The sequence below is a fragment of the Cibotium barometz genome, chromosome 57 (assembly GCF_041138505.1).
Source record: "Cibotium barometz isolate CiBa-2024 chromosome 57, ASM4113850v1, whole genome shotgun sequence".
Lineage (NCBI taxonomy): Eukaryota > Viridiplantae > Streptophyta > Polypodiopsida > Cyatheales > Cibotiaceae > Cibotium > Cibotium barometz.
This window is the reverse complement of record NC_141102.1, coordinates 33774370-33795217: the sequence shown is the minus strand read 5'-3', so window position 1 is coordinate 33795217 and position 20848 is coordinate 33774370. Positions and strand designations below refer to the sequence as shown.

Sequence of the window (20848 nt, the reverse complement as noted above, 5' to 3'; positions counted from 1 at the left end):
CCATGCTTCATGCTATAACCTCCTTGCACTGTCTATTGTTGACTGCCCACCACTACAGATAGCATCTCAACAAGAATATCAATACAATTTGTATACCTTAGTAGTGCGCTTGTTGCCTTGTACAGTACTGTGCACCCTTGTAAACCGACTTTGCTTGCTTGCTTAGAGAAGTGAGGTGACTATGGTCTCCTCTGCATCTCCTGTGCTTTTCTTAATGAAGACCTTATGTGATTATGTTCATGCTTCTTTGTGCAGCTTTGATTACCTTCGTGCAACTTTAATTACCATATATAATTACCTTCATCCATCTTTGTGCAACTTTGTCCTTATTATCCTAGCTCTTTGTCTCATCCTTTCTCTTGTTGGATGCTTCTCGGCTCTTGGTCTTTGCTCCTTGGCTTGACTTCTGGCTCTTTGATAGCTTTGTTGATGTGGACTCGATGCTCTTTGACTCTTATGCTTGATGCTTGGTGATTGAGTTTTACTTCCTTAAGTGCCTTTCATTCATTATGTGTGGATGTGGACTCGATGATCTTTGACTCTTATGCTTGATGCTTGGTGATTGAGTTTTACTTCCTTAAGTGCCTTTGATGCATTATGTGTGGATGCTGTGGTTTGTAATGCGGTCATCTTATGTAGTTGCGCTTTTGGCATACTTAGTGCATTTTCTTTAATAATCTTGCACAGCTTTTTGTGCATTAAGAGGTACTTCATTTGTATAGACGAAGTATGAAACCCATCCCTAGTGAACCTCTCAATGTGACTTGTTGTGTTTGTTGCCATTTGAGGTGGTCTTACCTAGCTTTAGCTAAGGCAGTGTCTTTTCCTCTTACAATTTGGCAATACAAATGAGTTGAAGAACATGAAAATCATGCAATGCATGAAGGTAAGAGTAATTTAAGATGCAAATGACAAAACTAAAATAACCCTAACTGATGAGTTATAAGCTTAATTTTTACTAACTATTATTAATTAACTACTAATGACAATGATTAAGTGCTTGATTAGCAAGGCTGATTTCACGACAAACAAAACTCTTTGGGCTGGAGCATCGAGGATGCATTGCAAAAGAGCGAATGTGAAGCGAGGGTACACAAGCATGTGCGATTTGGGCATTTAGCACAATACATGGTTGGCATGCACGTGCCATAAAGGACACACCACATTGTGAGCACCAACCACATGACACAACGCGTCCCCCTCGATTTGTTAACTTGAGTTTCACTAGCAATAAAAACTCATGAAAATGAACATAGGACAGCGTTCTCATCGTCATCCACCTTATTGTAAATATCGTCAGTCCCTTTTCTTTTTCTAATACAAAATTCCTGCTTTAAAAAAAAACTCATGAAAATAACAAAACCACCAGGAAAAACACCAAAACCATAAAAACTCATGAAAATAACAAAACCACCAAGAAAAACACCAAAATCATAAAAACTCATGAAAATAACAAAACCACCACGAAAAACACCAAAACCACCGGAAAACCCATAGAAATAGGGAATGAGGCGCACCGCTTTCACACATTTAGGTTTAGGCCACTTTCCATCTCTGAGCCCTCTCAACATACATGAGAGCGCTATACCGAAGCTTTGTTTCTCTCTGAATCACAGAGCTCAGGAGTCCGGAGCCCCATATCTCAGGTTTGGCTTTGAAATTGAAGAGCCTGGTTCTTCGTAAGTCATTAGAAAGCACAAGAATAAGTGACGGGAGCTGTTAGTTTTGATCACTGTGGATCAGCCCACACACAGTAGATCTGGATCCACACACACTAGATCTGGAGTTTCTGATGCTTAGTGTATGAGGAGATAAGGTTTCAGAAGGTTACAGCCTCACTAGTACTGTTGCTTAGGCTGCGCCCCACCTTTAGAGCGTCATGCAAGCATGCCTGGTTACCGAAGCTGGTTAGCAGACCAAAATCAGGTAAGATCTCAGTGTGTTAATGAAGATCCATCGTATGTCCCCTGTCTGCACAGCTAATTGGCGCCTGCCCTTGCAAAATTAGAGGTATCGTGATGCCTTTGTAAAAAATTAGAAGCATGACAAGATCGTCTTAGAGGTCGTTTTGTATTTTTACCTCCACCACTACTTTATGTTTCTCTGGCAATTTCAAGCTGATTGTTTGTTTGGTGACTCATCTTGATTTCTACGGATGCAGCTACTTTGAGCAGTCATTTTGATAATGGGATCATGTGGGATGAGTGTTGTGATGGTATCGACAAGGGCGTGGTGCAGCGTCAAAGAGTTTCTGAAAAACACTGTTGACAAGCCATTAGACATGGTGGAGAATGCAGATTCAAGAAGGCAAAAGCTCACGAGTGGGGGAGAATAATAAGAAGGCAGTCCAAGAGGACAAAAGCTCATACACTCGTGAGTTGGCTGACAAATACTTGTAGAAGATCATTCCGATGACAGACACACAAGTAGAGAAAATCTTAACATTTTCTCAGAGGACACATCGGTTGACTCTTAATTGAATTCCAAAAAGATGGAAGAGGTGGAGAATGAAAATAACGAAGACCGTGGTAAGGTTGATCTTGTTACTCCCCTTGTTTGGTGCTTTGTTTCGTGTTACCACTCTAGAATATGTGCACATAGCAATTGGTGACGAAGGTGATATGCTTGTAATTGTCTTGATTAATCTCTTTTAGCAGGTTCCTTTCGCTTACTTTTGGCAAAATATAGGCCCATGGAAAGCATGTGGCGTTGAGATCTTTAGAAAGAATGGTCCAAGATAATCGATGGTAATTCAAGAATCACATATTGCATGTAAGGCCTAGGATAGGGGAACAACACACCCAACACATTATCCTAATTTATTCCTACCGGCCATTGCCAAGATTTGACTCCAACTTGCTACACTGGTTGCAAGGTGATGCCCACCAACTCTACTTTCAGTACACACAATAACAAGAAAATGATGTTTTTATTATTTTTTACGTGAGTGGAAATGATTTTTGAACTACCACGGCTACTTCGACCATTCTCTCTCAAGACCTCAATATGAAAAATAAAGAATTCAAGGGCCTGCAAAGATTTTCTCAAGACCCCAACGTGGATAATAAAGAAGACATGAGGGGCTGGCAGAGAAATTTGATACTTTGGATTTTTGTATGCTGGAATTGGAGACAACAAATGGATGTCATTATTGAGGTATGTCTAGCGGGTATGTTTCAAATTTTAGTCTATTTTGTTACATAATGTGCTCTATCCAATTGTCAGGTACTCGATAGATCCTTCAAAGCACGAAGCAAATTTAAACAGCAAGAAACTACAAAAAAAGGTATGTGCAAACAACACCAGCACTGCCACCCCTCCCTTTGGTATTAGAGGCGTCCACCTACTGCTGGCCTGCATATATGCCAAGTTACCTTGTCCCTTTATTAGTTAGAGCTCACAATGGTCTATAACTGTCGTAAGCTACAGTGTAGGTGGCTTCAGTCATTATAGTGCATGCATCTGAGGTTTAATGCATTGCTGATCTTCAATCAGAATGTTGGAGTGTCATGTGAGATGCTTGGCCCTAACATCATGCAAACTTCGAACAGGTTTGTCTTAAGTTTTAGGTCCCAACAGCTAGGGGCAATCTCCCCTCCTCCCTCCTTTGGGGAGTATTTATATCATTAATATGGGAATTGAGCAGTCAATTTCTTCTAGGCTGAAATTTCTGGGCAGTTCATGGATGCTTCATCTTTCCAACTCACTGAGATGAATTACTGCTTAAATTGAATTCTTGGCTACATTTTACGTCGCTTGAAACCTAAGTGTTATCGGATGAAGATTGAGGGATTCGGGGTCACCTAATTATTGGCACCAATGGGAGGTCTCTCAAGGCATGCTCAGTTGGATGTCCTTGTGTCTCCCCCTCCTCATCTGACTCTTTAGCTTGATGTTACCTAAGCTGTAAGGAGTGTTTGGCTGTGGTCCTCACATCCTCTTTGCCCCTATCAGGGACGGGCTGCCCTTGGTGTTGGATGTACAAACAATAGCAGCAGGCAGGTACCCACGTGTGGGCAGATGCCCAAATGTGAACGTGGCAGGCAGGTTGGGTAGGTTGGCAGTAGGTCAGGCAACTGGTTGACCAACCAACCTGCATAAAAGGAGGTTAAAAAGCCTGATTAGGGGCTTTCCCTCCCCACTTCAGCTGTTAATCAATCTGCTACCTCCTCAGCAATCAAGGAGCTCATAAGTGTGCATTAGGCAAGAGCAACAGATTCAGTCAGCATTTGGGGAAGCATATGTGTTCCAACAACTTGGATATTTTTAGCAATTGCTCATCTTTTCTTAGGCTACAGTCTTAGCGCTGAATAATCTTTTGCCTTTACTTACAAGATGTATTTTGGTTTTGTTTGTTTTTGGTCTTTACCTTCAATGACCTATCCTTCGGGTTGGCTGGTTGATTATTTCTGCTAACACTCAACTCATCAATCTGTCTGGCTTGGTGCCTCAATCTATTGCCAGGTAATTGAGAGTCACGTGCAAATCTCAATGCAGGCCTTGGTGGATGTTGAGGAAAGATTCTCTGAGAGCATGCTCACTTTTTTTTGTCTCAATTCTTGGTCCTTTTTGATGTATGCAGAGTTATGGGATCACAGGTCAGCAGCCCTTCATGTGAGACCTTTGTGCATACTGATGTCCAAACATATCCTTCTTTCAACTGAGCTTGTGAGAAACTGGATGAGCTTGCTGGCTTTCAACTTCATGGCGACCTTGCTGGCTTGCTGATCACAATGGTTGATGCGGTATGGAATGTTGGAAAAATGGTGGCTTCTGCATGGCATAGAAGGTTGGATTTAGGGTGTAACCATTTTCAAAGAGATCATAAGAAGTACAAGCTCATGAATGTGACCCCTTCAAAACCATTCAGGTCTCTCAAATCAAGTCTTAATTCTGGATGCAACAATTCTCATTCCATAGAACAGTGGAGAAACTAGAAATTGTAGAAGAGGTTGACATTATTATAATCCCTATGTTATTTTGAAACATGATACTTTTGAGGGGAGAATCCTCATGTCTATCAAATCAAATCAAGTCTGATAATAAGTTTGTAAGCTTCCTGATAGAAAGGGTCTTGGTTCTTGGTTCGACAGAGACGTGTAATGCATGCAAGCATAAGCTTTCACTTTATTTTTTAGATAAAGTCAGTTTTTCCTTTTGAGAGTTTGTTCTTTTCTAAAATACTGCACATCTCTAAACAATACGTTGGACTATTTGTCATAGCTTCGGTATCTGGAACACAAACATGACCAATATATTTGTATGCCTTTTTTTGGCGATTTGTAATGAGGAATCATCTCTTTGGTTTTCGTGAGGGTCAGGCACAAGTGCAAAACTCTCTCCCTCTCTTTGTCCCATTCTGGCTTGTTAACTTTTGATCAAAGCTTCATGAGCGCACAGCTTAAGCTTTCTCTGACTCATGCTACACATTCCAAAATTGTGTATCCAACATGTGATACATGTGTAAAGGCTATTATTTTTTCATCCATTGAAAACATGCATTTATACAATTGTTCATGGGCATTGGTCATGTCTCTCACATTGCTTTGAAGATGGGCTTCATATAACTTAAAGAGCATCATTATATCATTTTCAGTTTAAAGGCTGGTACCTTCTTACCCCTTCTTCATAATGGATTTCACATTATACATGTGTCTAGAATCAAATGGATTTCATAGTATACATTTGTTAATTTGGTCTATGAAAATGATCTATGAATGTCATGTATAAATATGAAGTGCATGACATCCCATTAAAATACTCATCTTGTCTTGAGAGTCCATGCACGTCGGAGATGTCGGAGGTGCATTGGCGGTGGTGGCGGTTGGAGGTGGTCGGAGGGCATGGACGGTGACGGTAATCTTAGCGGTCAAAGGGCACTAGGGGTGACAGCGATCGGAGCGGTCGAAGATGTCGGAGGTGATGGTGGGAAGCTCTTAGTGGAGTGTGGAGGACCTGGCTTCCTGTCCACAGGTCGCCCACTACTGAATTCACTGTCCTGATGAATGCCATAAAAAAAACAGAAAAAATAGGTGGTTCTCTGGCAAGCTAGCTTCTAAACAAAACATCTGGCAAGTAGGCTCCCATGCATACCTCATACAATGATTCTTCTAGGCAAATCTTTTGGAGAGAGAAAATAAATAAAAAATGATTCAACTAAGCTCCTAGGCAACTTCATCCAGCAAACGAGCTATAGAAAAAATGATTATGATTAAATTGAGAGCTCCTGGGCACTTCATCCAGCAAACCATTTTTGAGAACTCCTAGGCACTTCATCCAACAAGCTATTTCTAAGATCTCATGGGCACTTCATTTAGCAAGCTATTTTTGAGAGCTCCTGGGCACTTCATCTAGGAAGCCATCACTACCTGTATTACCACTGTCATCCCTCGGACAAAGCATCCGGCAAGAAGGTTAACACCAACAAAAGCACAAACCCACTAAACAATAATCACTGGCCACTTCGTCTGGGAAAAACTTCTGGCACGAAGTCTAGACATACAAGGATACAAAATGAAACCTAGCCATGGCCAGTATATAAAAGTCCCGCTTCTCATTAACAAAAAAGATCCGCTTCTCCCAAGCCTCATTAGCATGTGCCAAGGCACCCTCCAACAGAACTTTTGCTTCAATGTCAAGACTCCTCATAAATTGCCACGGAGATGGCCATACCAAGGGCTCTGTAGCCAAAGAGAAGAGCTCGGGCCGCAACATGAAAAGGCGTGCTCCCAAAACTGAGGCTGCTTCAAGATTATCTTAAGGCAGTGCCCACTGTGTGTAGTGTAGTGCCTGCAAGTCCTCCCACAGGAGCATCGAAACATGAGGACATTGGCTCCCCCTTCCACCACAGCTCAATACGGGCGACTACCATGCTTGCAAGAAAACCTCAAGGGTGTCTGGTTGTGATAAATCAAGGCCTCCACCAAAGTCTCGTTCACCAAAAGTAGCAAGAAGACATCAGGTTGGCCATGGGAAGCTGCATAGTGAAGCGGAGAAAGGGCACTGTGGCAAAGGGAGCCTTGACAAGCTTGGGCTTGTGGTTCAGAAGAAGCTTCACATGTTGCAACTCACCTTCTCTATAGCAAGGAAAAGATCCCGCTTTGCATCCCTTCTGCAGCTTGTTAACGATCCCCATAGTGTGGGGTCGTGAGGGAGAAAGGGGGGGTGGGCGGATCGGGTTGGTTGGTGAGTGCGATGGAGAGGAAGGGGAAGACGGGGAGTGGTTGGTGGGGTTTAATAAAGATTTTTGTTTTGCTTTTCTTTGTGTGCGCAAGACTAGATGGGAGGAGCCGAGAGGGGGTCGGTGAATGAGAAAGGGAGGGGAGAGAGAGAGAGAGAGAATGGGCCGGGTGAGAGGGTGGGGTTGGGTTGGGTGAGAGGGAGGGGGCGCTTGGTCAATTAGAGGGTTGGGTGAGTGCCACGAGGGGTGCTTGGTGCACTGCACGAGAGAGTGAGGGGGGGGGCCGCTGGGCTGGGGCGCATGAGAGAAAGGGGGGGGGTGGGGAGCGCTGGAGTGAGTGAGCCGAGGTGTATGAGGGAAGAGGGTGAGCTACACCTCTCCTAGAATCGGATATTCGGCCTTGAGAATATTAGCACTCTTGTTCAGTAGAGGGTAGTCCCTCCTATCAAAAGGTGATTCTTCTTCAGAGCCTAGCTGTGGGCCACCTGCAATAGCACGCAACATCTTGTCATGCCTGCTGGGAGTTGCATTGATTAGGGGCATGCCGTTCTTGAGTGTTAGGGTTTGAAGGGCACCATGGATTTTCAAAAGACATTTAGCCTGTAGTCTTGCCATTTTTGTAAGCATGGCAAATTTTTAGTGAGTCCTTCTACTGACATGTTTAAAAAACCTTCGACATGCAATAGTCTTTATACAAATTTTTCTACTTCCAAAAGAGTATATGAATAATATCCAAGAAGTAACATAGAATGTATTAGTATGCCAAACATATACAGGTCTACTTGCAAAAGAGGATTAGTACAAAGCTGCTCATATATATAATTGGAAAGCACTGTTTACAGCATAATAGATAGAGAAGGATGGTAAGAACACAAGCCCAAGTCAAGCTGCCTGCATGGGTATAGACTTCCTCTTCTTCAAAAGCTTCCAAGCTTCAAAGCATTCATCCCAAAGCACATCTTCAGGGTGTTTTACCTTTGGAGTATTCAAACCAATAAACATTGTCAAGTTAAGCATATCAAGCGACAAACGGTTTCGGAACTTGTCTTTGATCTTATTCTATCTGTGAAAACCCTCTCTCGCATGCTACTGATGAAAGGGGTAACACTAAAAGAACTCTCCAAAGCTTCATAGTCCATGGAAATGAGTGCTCCCACTCTTCATGATTGCAACAATCTTGCCAAGCTGAGTGCATCTCCTTACCCTTGAAACAATTCCTCATTCTTGTAATAAAAGACCTACGTTCCCCTTTGCACTCCAGCTCATTTATGAATGCATTCGGGCCTTGTCCAAAGTGATTACAAAGAATTTACTGCCATTTTCTTGTGGAGACATCCAACTTTGTCAAGTCCTCATTGTAGTCCTTTGGATTGAAGAATTTTGTTGCCATAAAAAGATCAAAATCTGCTTTAAACCTATCCCACAATGCTTGCTCTAAGCTTATGATATAGTGTTGGCATATTGAAACCAAATGTGCCATTACACTTCCAATGGTTTCATGTGGGTTTACATCATCCCCTTCACACATTGGTTCCAAGTGCAAGTAATGAGAGTGAACAAGACCATTTGTATCTTGATAACTCACTACTCCCATTTGTCCATGTGCCATCCTTAAGAAAGCTTCTACATGCTTAGTATCAACTCCGAAGCTATTTCCAAGAAATGTTAAACGAAGAGTTTCAACAGTGGATACTAAGTGGCTTCCAATAAGAGAGATATCTGGATGCTCTTCTTGCAATTTACAATTGAGAACATTTAGCTCTCTAAGCACATCAGCAAAAAAGTGTAACAAAAACTGCACCTTCTTGTAATTAGTGAGTGAAGAATACATGGCTGCAAATTCAAACTTCATGATTGTCAACAAGGCTAGGGATAATCTTTATGGTTCTCACCATGACTCGCCCCTTCGAGAGCCATCTCACATCATGCATTTTTCATAATCTCAGTTTTCCATGTCTACTGAGACCGAATTCCTTCACAACATCAGCGACGAGAATCACATGCCTTTTGGCTGACTTGGCTGCCCACTCATAAAGCCTTTTTTCTATCGTATCTATGAGCTTGAACTCTTTGAAACCATTAAAAGCATCTCCAGCTACAAGGGCCTCTCTGTGTGCAATGCAATGGAAGCTCACTAGATGTGGAATGTGGTTCTTCACATTAGGGAAAAAGGGAGCTCATTTTGGGCCCTTTTACGGTTTGGAAAAATAAGCTCTCAACCAATCAACAAAGGGCCAACGTAACGTTGAAAATTCACAAAAATAAGAGAAAATAGATAAAAGAAACAATACTTTATGTAGGTACAAGCGTGCTACATTAATGTGGAGATTGGTTTTTTATTCTCACAAGATCTTTGGACATGAAGATAGAATCTAGTCTGACATTTTCTCTGACAAGGGCCTTCCCGCTTCCACCTTCCTTTGAACTTTGAAATGTTGTGCTGCCTTTCCTTCGAAAGATCTACCATTCTAAACCACTGTCTCATTGTGCAGCAGCCTCTTCTTTTTCAAAACTGCTCCCTTGATCCTGTTTGGCTTAGAGTAAGATGTTTCTTGTCAACTGTCTGTCTGCCCACTTTCTCTTTCTTGAAACTTCACTTTGTTATCTTGTTTACATTACTTTGCTGTTGTTACAGATTCACAAGGTCTCCATGGTGAATAAAAACTATGGCCGTTCTTGTGGAAGACGCTCTGTGGATGATAATGCTATGAAGGCAGAATTATACCACACATCATTACCCCGTCGACTTCTTCTATTTCTTCGGTAGAGAATTCAAGTACAGTCAAAACAGAAGGAACTTGGGAAAGGTTTAGTGTTTCGAAAGGAGCATGGGTGCTCATGCAACCTAGCAAAAGAAAGAGACCCCAGACAAAAAACATTTTATTGGCGTCATGGAAGGGAAGAGTACGAGATTTTAAAATCACCAGAGGGAAGGTATCGGTGAAAGAAGTTCTGATTAAGCATGTGTACATGCATAAAGAACTTGTCTTGCAAGACTATCCAAATGATCTTCCGCAACACAGGCCTAATTGTATATTTTTCTATTGTGGTTTTGTTCTTTATGAGGTGTATGGATTTTTAAGATGAAGCTTTCTTTCTTTGCTTATTGACATTCTTGTGTTATTTTATTTCAGATTTATACCCTTCATCGTATGAGACATGGCAAAACATCGATTGTATTCTGGGATTTATAGATGTTTTGCATGGATCGATAGGAGAACAACAATACCAAGGTCGATGTGCAACAGAGCTAGCTCAATCGGGTATATTTTTTACTGATCATTTTTATCAGTTGGCTGGACAATGCTAACACACATGGTGTGTTAAGAAAACAAGATCACACTTGTATGGTATGGCAAATAAGCCTCTCAAACATGGCTACTATGATACCAGACATGGCATAATAAGGATTGAGGTCATTGTAAGCTTTGAAATGCATGTAGGACAGATAATCTGCTGTAGTTATCATTCTCATGACAGATAATCTGCTGCAGTTATCATTCTATCTGCATATAGGACAGATAATCTGGTGTAGTTATCATTCTTATTATACTGCTAACATCTTGTGCAAAATGGATCATGTGTGGCAATTGTTAAATATATTAGCATGCAGTTTATCCCAAAATGTTAACAGGATCACAGTGGTGGATGCACATGGTGTAAAACCTACTGATTCTGAATTTTAAAGACATAAACCTGAGACCTGAGACAACTTGCCCATGTACCACTGAAACCACACAAACAGAGAAAGTAGTTGCTTAAAAATGAACGAAAAGTTTTAATGTACAAGTGTTAATGTATATTAAGCAAATACATGTTAATCTAGAAGCTGCAAATTTTAAAAGAGTTGAGCTCATGCTACCTTGAAATTCCTTGCAATCCATACTCTCTGTGCATAAGGGCAAGTTAAGCTGATATATAGCCTGCCCATTAATTATAAGCAAAACGAACAAAAAGTTTAGTTAATGATGGACAATACACCATATATTAAGTAAAAAACCACATTATGATCATGTCTTGTCTAGCATAATGAAACTTTTCGCTTGTTTTGAACTGGAGATCAATAATAATAGAATTTAAGCATGTTAATTAGATGATAAATCAGCTAGATTATGGCACCTGGGCATTCCATCAAACAAAGCAGGCCACTTGGTACGCGATGGGGGTAGCAAAGCAATCATAGATGATGAAGCGGGTGCTGGGTCAAAATAATTAAGCTTAGTTCAAAAGGGTCTTCCCAAAAATTAATCATCTACACTTTAAAAGACATCTAAGTTTACATTACAATCAAGAAGGTGAATTATATAATTTTCCCTTTTTTTAAAAAAGTCCTTTCAAATTTGAGCCTATCTGGTCCAGATTGTATTTAATGTAGATACAAAATACTAGGACTGAAATCCATGTGATTAATAAACACAAGGGCTAGCCTCTGCAGTTAAACACAACACTTTGACATCCACAACAACAAGTACTCCTACATCTACCTAAGGCTTTGGAAAAGAACACGAGTAATATGCTATTCTCAAGAAACAACCAAAATCTGTGGTGTTGACAATGTCAACTTATTAGTAACTCCCAATTAGGGTCAGAAAAAATAAAGAGATACCGATGGAAAAAATAAAGAGATACCGATGGAATAGCCTTTCTAAGAGTAATATGCTATTCTCAAGAAACAACCAAAATCTGTGGTGTAGGGTCAGAAAAAATAAAGAGATATCGATGGAATAGCCTTTCTAAAAAGCATGTGGTATCTACATACACACACGCAGAGATCTTAGCAATGACCTAATCTACAAAACCCTAGAGCAAACCTCAAGCCAAAAACGCCTACAATGCGTGCTATGAGCCCTCCAAGGAGCTGTGGTATGGGCTAGCCAGTTTGGAAGCTAGTGAAAAAAGTAAAAATGGCATTAAATGCCCAAATCTGGCCCAAATCTCCCACAGATTGGCTTGAAGTCGACCTATTCTACACCACAAGAGTAAACCTAAGCTCTAGATACCATGTTAAGAATTTGTGGTGCTCATGCTAGGTGACACAAGTGGAGGAGAGAGAAGACACAAAGTCATGCAAGAAATCTCTTTGCTTATTAAATTGCTTACAAATGCAATTGGGCTCTACTCTCACACACATTGTGAAGAGTTCCCATCCTTTAAATAGGAGGAGGCCACCCCTTTGGGGTGCCTTTACACACGACCTTAATTTCAACCATCCAATATTGTGCCCAAGACTAATGGTTACAATGCCTATATTCTAATACTAATGCCCTCTAACCCATCACATGAAAGCCAAGTTAATATGGAAATTTTCATTTGAAAAGCTAAATGTAAAAATGCCCATCTTCAAAAAATTGTAAAAAATAGCCAAAACGTCAATGGAAGGGCAATATAAAAAAAATGCTCGTCTAGTACTAATTCTATGGTTAATAATAGTTATTATTAGTTAGGCCTTCAAAATTCAAATCCTTGCATTGAATTCAAATCCTTCGATTTCTTACATTGAATTCAAATCAAGCCCATCCTTGGATTCCTTGCATAGTAGGGGACGGAGTGATGGCCACTGAATCATGGCATTGATGAGGCCAATGTGCCAAATTAAATTCCACAAAGCCTAAAGGGCTAAAGGAGCGCTAGAAGAGGGTGATGATAAGAAATTATTCAGAATGATGCGCATTGCTTAGTGAACTTCTTCGGGCAGTAATGAGGCTTGCCTGCTTTTCACTATTCGACTCGAGGCTCCAAGGAAGGCTTGCTTTGCTGCCACAGCGCTCTCTCTCTCTCTCTCTCTCTCTCTCTCTCTCTTATTTTCGAGCTTGTTTCTCACTGTGACAAGGAACGGCCTCCTCAATGCCAAGCCATCATCATGGTCTATCTACTCTTCTTCTACTCAAGTCTCATCCAGCCGTGACCGCTCAGGCTCCCAGGCTCCCCAATAACACTCGTCCACAACCGTAGCCTGCAAGGATCGCTCGTTATTTACCAATGCTCGGCAACAGCAATGTCCAGACACATTCGCCCGACGTGCACTTCAGGGAGACTGACGGGGAGTTCCTCAAGGTGAAGCATTCGATCAAAATGGCAATCTCTTCACACTGGCATGTACATCTTGCTCAGTGTATTCATCACCGCTGCTTTGTGGTCGTACGGTCCATACGCATTGCTTGTGCACAATTGGGACAAACCCTCTTACGTGTAGGGGCGCCATGATGTGCTAAAGCTACCTCTAAGAGGGTTTGGTATTTAGTGGACCACAGAAGGAGAGCCGAGCAAAAGAGCAGGCTACTGTCCAGAGGTGCCATAGCCAAAGCTTCACCAAGCTTATAAGTGAGATTAAAAATTAATTATTTCTCGTTTTTTTTCAAGTGGAGTTGATTTTTTGGTTAAATAATGGTAATTATAAGCTTTTCCCAGCATTTAGCTAATTCCTAAAGCCAAAATCTAAACCAAGTTTCCCTCTCCATCTTCTCCATAAAAGCCTCACCAAAAGCTTGTGGGATTAAGGTGTTTTTTAAACACTAACAAGTGTTGCTAAACACTAGTGGTGGCCCAACTGAAGAGGAGTGGAGTCCCTTGGCTCTAAGGGGAGGTGGCTTTATCAAAAATCTCTAAAGGTGCCGTCTTCAACAACAATTTACTCAAGCAACAAAGCTCCCGGTGGTGACTATTAGCTTGGAGAGTGTTTTTAAACACTAACGGTGGGCATAACCATCAAAGCGGGAAGTTTTTGCAACTAAGGAGGAGTTCTACATCAGCTTCTTCATCAGCAAATCTTCTATTATGAAGGTTTTTGGTAAGCACATCAATTTTGGGTGCTTCTATTCAACTTTCGCTTATTTCTTGAGCTTGTTCCATGCATTATGGTGCAATGGCATCCCATAAGCCATGTGCAACCCATGAATGGTTCAATGCAATCTTATTCCGCTGTGAACTCATTGTGTTTAGCATGTAAGCTAAACCTAAGAAGAGGTCAATGCATCCTAACATGCCTCTATTTCATTTTTTTAGTGACATTGCATGAGCTCTCTTGGCATTGTTTATGTAAGAGACATTGGCACATGTATAAGCCATGTACTCATGAGTCAAGAAGAGTGTTTCTTGTCATTGGGAGCCATGAAATCAGCTCCTTAATCACTCTAAATAAGCTTGTACCTTCTCATTGTATTAGTGGAGTAGACACTGCTCTTGTCAAATCATTAAGACAAGTGGTAAGACCCTCCCAAACCCATTCCCTTGAACACTTGTTTGAAAGGTCAAAGTGGAAAGATGAACGAGCAAGCATAAAGAGTGGAGTGCCCCCGCATTAAGGTGTACATCGTCATCGACAACAACTAAAGACTCAAAGGCCATTATTAACCTTTGAAGCTCTAGGGTATTTGGTAAACCCTAGTAAATCACATCACCATGAACACCATTGTACGCCTATTTATAAAGGCATCTCCATCCATAGATTAAGGGGGGGATTCTATGTGCAATACCACCCATTCCAAGCATTCATAGCTGGTATTGAGGGGGGGTATTAGAATATAGGCATTGTAACCATTAGTCTTGGGCACAATATTGGATGGTTGAAATTAAGGTCGTGTGTAAAGGCACCCCAAAGGGGTGGCCTCCTCCTATTTAAAGGATGGGAACTCTTCACAATTTGTGTGAGAGTAGAGCCCAATTGCATTTGTAAGCAATTTAATAAGCAAGAGATTTCTTGCATGACTTTGTGTCTTCTCTCTCCTCAACTTGTGTCACCTAGCATGAGCACCACAAATTCTTAACAATTAGATGGGCAGATGGCCATCAAATCCTGTCATTGATACGCGGGTGACCCCAATATAATGTATCGCCTATAAGTATGCTACGGTTGGTTGTCTTTAAGACTATCTTTGACATCTTCTAGAACCCACCATGTGTTAGTTGAGCCTTCGCTGGGGTGTAGCTCCCCATACTGGTCCCGCGCGGCTCTACTTCCAGGTACATGGGGAGGGGGGGGGGAGATGGAGACGACTTCCCCAAGTTGGAGGGGTGAGTAAGGATAGGGGGATGCCGCGCACGAGTGAGGGGGGTGTTGGTTGGTGAGGAGTGGGAGGGGGAGAGAGTTTCGGGGGTTCGTGGGGTCGTGAGGGGAAAGGGTTGGGTTGGTTGGATGAGTGAACAGGGGGGAGGGGGTGGGGGCTAGTGGGGTCAGCCGTGTAGGTGAGAGGGGTCGCGGAGGGGTGAAGGAGAGGGGAGTGAAGGGTGTGAGGTAGGGGGGGTTGGTTGGTGGGGTGAGGTAAGGGGGGATTGGTCATTGGGGAGAGGGAGTGAGGGGGTGGTTGTTGGTGGGGTGAGGCGGTGATGGGGTGGAGGGGGGGTTGGTCGATGGGGAGAGGGAGTGAGGCGGTGATGGGTTTGGTTGATGGGGAGAGATAGAAGAGAGTGGTCGGTGTGAGAGAGGGGGTGGTCGGTGAGGGGGGTGGGTGAGAGTGAGAGATGCTTTTTTTGGGGAAAGTAGAAACAAAAAATATGACGAGGGGGGTCTTATTTTTTTATTTTTTTAATGGTGGGGGAAGAGAGAGGAGTGGGCATGGTCGGTGAGGGTGGGGTGGGGGGAGTTGGTTAGTGGGGTGGGGAGAGAGAGTGAGTCGAGAGAGAGAAAGAGGGGAAGGGGTTGGTTGGTGGGTGAGAGGGATAAGGGAGAGAGAAGTTTTGCTGTTTTTTTTGTTGGTTTTTGTGACCCCTCTGTCCCCTCTGCGCACCAGATTCCTGGTTGTTAGTAGAGCGGAAATAGCTTCCTCTTGCGAGGGGCAGGGTTTCCCACTCGGGGCCTCGCCCTCGAATGTCCGGACATGAGACTAATCTGGTGGTCATTCCGAAACCGAAACCGGGAAAATTTTCCTTGCCCGGAAAATGGGGACGATTCCACCTTTTTGATTTTTTTAATGAATTTTCTAATGGGGTCAAGAGACTAAACTATCCTTCACTTGATTAAACCAGATAGAAGGAAAATTATCACTGACTTAGTTTGAAGAAATCAACGCTTTTTTCCTAACCAAAATTATCACTGACTTAGTTTGAAGAAATTAACACTTTTTTCCTAACCAAAATCAGGCACAGCCGTGGATCTAATCATTTAAGGAAATCAACGCTTTTTTCCTAACCGAAGTCAGGGCACAGCCATTGATCTACTCATTTGAGAAATTCTTCAGGTTTTTATTTAACTACTCGAATTCTAAGCGTATTCCTTTTATTTCAATTTAATTATTAAAACTCCACTGATTCCAGCCCTAACCCCATCCGGGGCCCATGGGCTACAACCACTGGAATCGATAGAACCAGACTATTACTCACCCACCCATAATTGAATGCCTTTCTTAACTTTTGCTTTCGAATACAGATACACACAAACTCCTCTTTAAAACTTTAACATATAAAATAATCCATTGACAAACGGTTATTGGTTACCGATGTAATAACTCAAAAATTCCATCCAGTCTCTTGTTTCTCAAAAAATAGTATCATTGTGGACTCTCCATTGAGACTAACTCGTCAGCAACGAGATCCGATATAACAGATTACAATAATCATTTCGTCCATCACACATATCTTCCACGACATACGCATGGGTGTCATAGGCACCGCGAGCCCGTGCATCTCCTGGTCAGAACCCTCCAGGATCCTCCTTAGGTGTCTTGGCACTTCACTCAGCGACCGCTTCATCGACCCTCGCCCATCGTACCGAAAGCACACCATTTTTCAACCATACCGAGGAGGCTAGTCAAGACCTGGGCAGGCTTTGCCATGTGAGCCGTCCTTTGAACACTCCTCGCCCAGCTGTTGCAACCGAACTTCCCTTAGAAAAACATATACCAAATGCTCCCTCTAGCATTCTGGCATAAGACAGTCCTTTAAGAAAACAGGGTTTCTAAGCAAGTTTTGAGTTTGATTTTCTTTTGAATACAAGGAGTATTTCTTGAATCAGTATCCCCAAAACTTCTTAATCAGAATTCTGAATTTGATACCAGAATTCCTCGAATTCTATAATCTTGATCCACAGATCAATTCGAAGGGTTTCAAACTTCGTTTCAGATTTGGCAGGAGTTTTGAGTGTATTTTTCTAAACTAGTCACACCTTTTTTCCGGAAAAGTTTGATCTTGGTCATAGTCTGATTCAAGGTTTAAGTCGGATAAGATTTTTCCTGAACTATCTTTCTCGAAAAGGTTTGATAATTTAGTTACTATTTTACTGAATTTCTTTCTTTGAATATTCACTTAACAGATTTCTAAATTAGTTACGAATTCCAATGAGGAATAAATTAATCATTTATCTGATTATTTCAATCTCGATAGGTTTCTTGAATTTTCTTTTTACGTGGGAATATAAAACGATAGAAATTTCTCTCTTAGAGTATTTAATTATTCATTTATCAAATACTCATAGAATTTAAACATAGAATTTAAGAGAATTCTAATTTTGATATAAAAATTCTTTATGCATCTATTTATGCATAAAAATCAACTTCAATGGGAATAACACTTTTATAAAAAAGTCTCTTTTATGCATCTTTTTATGCATAAGATCAAATTGAATAGGAATAACACTTTTAAAATAAAAAGAATTTCTTTATGCATCTATCCATAAAAATCAATTTTTATAAGAATAATGCTTTTATAATTAAAAAAATTCCTTTATGCATCTATCTATGTATAAAAATCAAGTTTAATAAAAATAACTCTTTTGTAATAAAAAAATTCCTTTATGCATCTTTCTATGCATAGAAATCAAATTTAATAAGAGTAACACTTTTGTAATTAAATTTTTTTTTCTTTATGCATCTTTCTATGCATAAAAATCAAATTTAATAAGAATAACACTTTCATAAAAAAAATTCCATTATGCATCTTTCTATGCATATAAATCAAATTTAATAAGAATAACACTTTTATAAAAAAATTCCATTATGCATCTTTCTATGCATAGAAATCAAATTTAATAAGAATAACACTTTTGTTAAAAAAATTCCTTTATGCATCTTTCTATGCATAGAAATCAAATTTAATAATTAATATCAATGATATCCATGCATATTCATAGGTGAATATGTACATGGAGTAATTAGAATATTTCTTTTAGATGCAAAAATGGTGGGAATTACTCTTTTGGAATAACATAAAAACAAACATTCTTTTTCACAAAATTCTGGAAAATTTTGCCATAACCTCCTTTGTATGGCTGACCATTTCTCATTTTTATCTTTCTTCACTTAACTTAATTAACCCAATTTAGAATTATAGAACTCTAATCTACACAATTTTCTAAATTCAAGAGAGTAAACAATAAGAAGAGTTTAATTAATCACTTAGTTAATCTTTCTAGGATTAAGAAAGGTTGGAATGTAAAGAAGAGAAGGGGGTGGCCTTTTCATCAAAGGCATAGCATTTGAATTTAATTCAATCATTTGCAAAACATAAAAATCAAGAAAACCATAGATTTTTCATTGAAATTCGTAAAGAAAGTAAGAAAATTAGCTTACATGGAGTTTGTAAGCTCTCCTTTGGCTTGAGGGATCGAGGATTCTACTCTTGTTTGAAGCAATAGTGGCCACCAATTCACTTTGGAGAGGATTAGGCAAAAAACAATTGAATTATTAAAAAATTCAATGTAGATGGCTCAAGACATAGTAGAGTAACAATGCATAAACACCATTAAGCTTTTACAAAGGGGGATGCTTCTATTTATAGGAAAAAGTGAGCCTCTAACCAAGCAAACTAATTCTAGAATTTTCCAGATCAGTTTGGTCAATTTTTGACCATTTTTGGGTCAGTTCAGCTTACTTTTTGGATCTAGATTTGAAACAAGAGAGAGGAGAGATGAAAATATCTCATTTTATTGATTAAAAATTAGGAGTAATGATGAGAAAAAAGGTGCCTACATGAGGGGAGATCCCCATACCGAGGTGTCAAAATTCAGTTTTTTAATTCTTTTCTTTGGTCGTTAGTCCACTCTTCATCTTATGTGAGCATTTACTCATTTTTTGGGGTTTTTTTTTAATTCTTAAAATCATTTCCTCCCTATATTTGGATTAATCTCATTGGCCTATCAAACCTTTGTTTGGACCTTAATCCAAAATTTTCTGAAAACAGGGACCCTTAGGCTAAGGTCTTTTGTGCACATTATAATTTATTTCTAATGCACCATAGGAATTTCTTTTTAAACTTCTGTTTCGGGGGAATTTATTTTAATAAGAAGGGATATTTTTTCATCCAAAGATATCTAAAAATTAAATTACCTCTCGCTAGAACATTTTCTCTCTCTAGGCCAAAACAGGTAGAAATAAGATCTTTAATTATTCTGAAAAGGGGATTGATTTCAAGGGAAGAAACTGGACATCTTGAGGGGCTGGGGAAGAATCTTACATCCTCTCCCACTTGAAAAACGCAAGATGTCCTCATCTCGCAAATTGGGGGTAATCGTGCATTAGTTTGGCTTCTTTCTCCCAGGTGGGGTCTTCAAAAGGATAGAACTTCCATTTGACTAATAGTTCTCTCAGAATTCTGTTCCTAAGAACCTTCTCTCGAACATCAAGGATTTCTTCAGGTTGGAGTTCCATGTACCCTTGAGTTAAAGAAGTTAAGAGTTCATCATTAAGCACATGATTTGGGCTCGGTACATACTTCTTCAGTAGGCTGACATGAAATACATTATGTACTTTGAGATGAGGAGGCAGAAGAAGTTCATAGGCTAAGTCACCTACTTTCTTTGTAATTAGATATGGCCCAAAGTATCTAGGGGATAACTTCTTATACTTCCCAAGAGACAGAGAACTTCTTTTGGGGATAACTTCTTGTACTTCCCAAGAGATAGAGAACTTCTTTTGGGACGTACTCGAATGAAGACCATATCTGCTTCTTCAAATTTTCTGCCTGACCTCTTCTTATCTGCATACTGCTTATGTCTATCCTGGGCAGCTTTTATATCCTTGTAGATTGACTACATCTGCTGCTCCATGTCGTCAAGCATCTGTCTAGATATCTCGACCCTAATCAATGGGCCGGACAAAGTTAATGGTGTTAGGCAGTCTTGTCCATACAGAGATTTGAAAGGGCTCATCCCGATACTATGGTGATAAGAAGCATTGTAGGCGAATTCGACTAGGTGCAGATAGCTTACCCACTTCTTGGGTTCCCTACCATAGCATGACCGAAGTATCCTTCAATTACTTGTGGTTCTGAGATCCAAGAAAGTTCCTACTGCTTCGAAGAATGCAATCCAGAAACTTGATGTGAATTTGGGATCTTGATCACTTACTAATCTCCTATCCACTTTAAGCTCTGATGATCATCAAAGTGAATCTTTGACCCAGTAGGTAATGTCTCCACAACTTCAGGGCATAGACTACTGAAAGTAGCTCTCCAGGTCGTGGACAGCATAATTTCTCTCATGCGTTCTGAGTTCTCGGGATTCATAGGCCACTGCATGACCTTCCTGCATGAGCGCACCTCCCAGGGCAAAACCATTGGCATTAGTTACTCTACCTCAAAGGGTAGAGAGAAATTTGGCAACTTCAGAATGGGATTGGTTACCAAGGCGGTCTTCAGCGTTTTGGGAACCCCCCATTGACGTACTGGATACTTTTGTTGTTGTTTCTATGGTTCTATCGTATGGTGGTGAGGTTGTGACATGGATGCCTTTTCACGTTATGA

At 40.6% G+C, this 20848-nt stretch overlaps 1 protein-coding gene, 1 long non-coding RNA gene and 1 pseudogene across 3 annotated transcripts; 1 reads left to right on the top strand and 2 right to left on the bottom strand.

Annotated features, from left to right (window-relative positions):
* Nucleotides 1-1465: 1465 nt before the first annotated feature.
* On the top strand, nucleotides 1466-5069 carry LOC147606677 (uncharacterized). Of its 2 annotated transcripts, none has more exons than XR_015264966.1 (4): nucleotides 1466-1926; nucleotides 2162-2528; nucleotides 2658-3156; nucleotides 4583-5069. XR_015264966.1 is itself a non-coding variant. In XM_086791932.1 (4 exons), exons 2-4 carry the CDS (start codon nucleotides 3007-3009, stop codon nucleotides 4726-4728), a joined length of 357 nt encoding a protein of 118 aa, XP_086648058.1. In that variant the 5' UTR covers nucleotides 2260-2528; nucleotides 2658-3006; the 3' UTR covers nucleotides 4729-5069. The 2 variants fall into 2 exon arrangements, 1 of the variants encoding a protein (XP_086648058.1); XM_086791932.1 differs by lacking the exon at nucleotides 1466-1926 and adding an exon at nucleotides 3226-3286 and having other exon boundaries at nucleotides 2260-2528.
* Nucleotides 5070-8016: 2947 nt separating this feature from the next.
* LOC147606676 (uncharacterized) lies at nucleotides 8017-9331 on the bottom strand (annotated as a pseudogene).
* A 1200-nt stretch (nucleotides 9332-10531) lies between these two features.
* On the bottom strand, nucleotides 10532-11326 carry LOC147606675 (uncharacterized). The gene is made up of 3 exons (XR_015264990.1): nucleotides 11300-11326; nucleotides 10813-11103; nucleotides 10532-10706 (listed from the first exon to the last, which is right to left on the bottom strand). It is a non-coding gene; the product is annotated as an uncharacterized LOC147606675 (long non-coding RNA).
* Between the last annotated feature and the right edge of the window lie 9522 nt (nucleotides 11327-20848).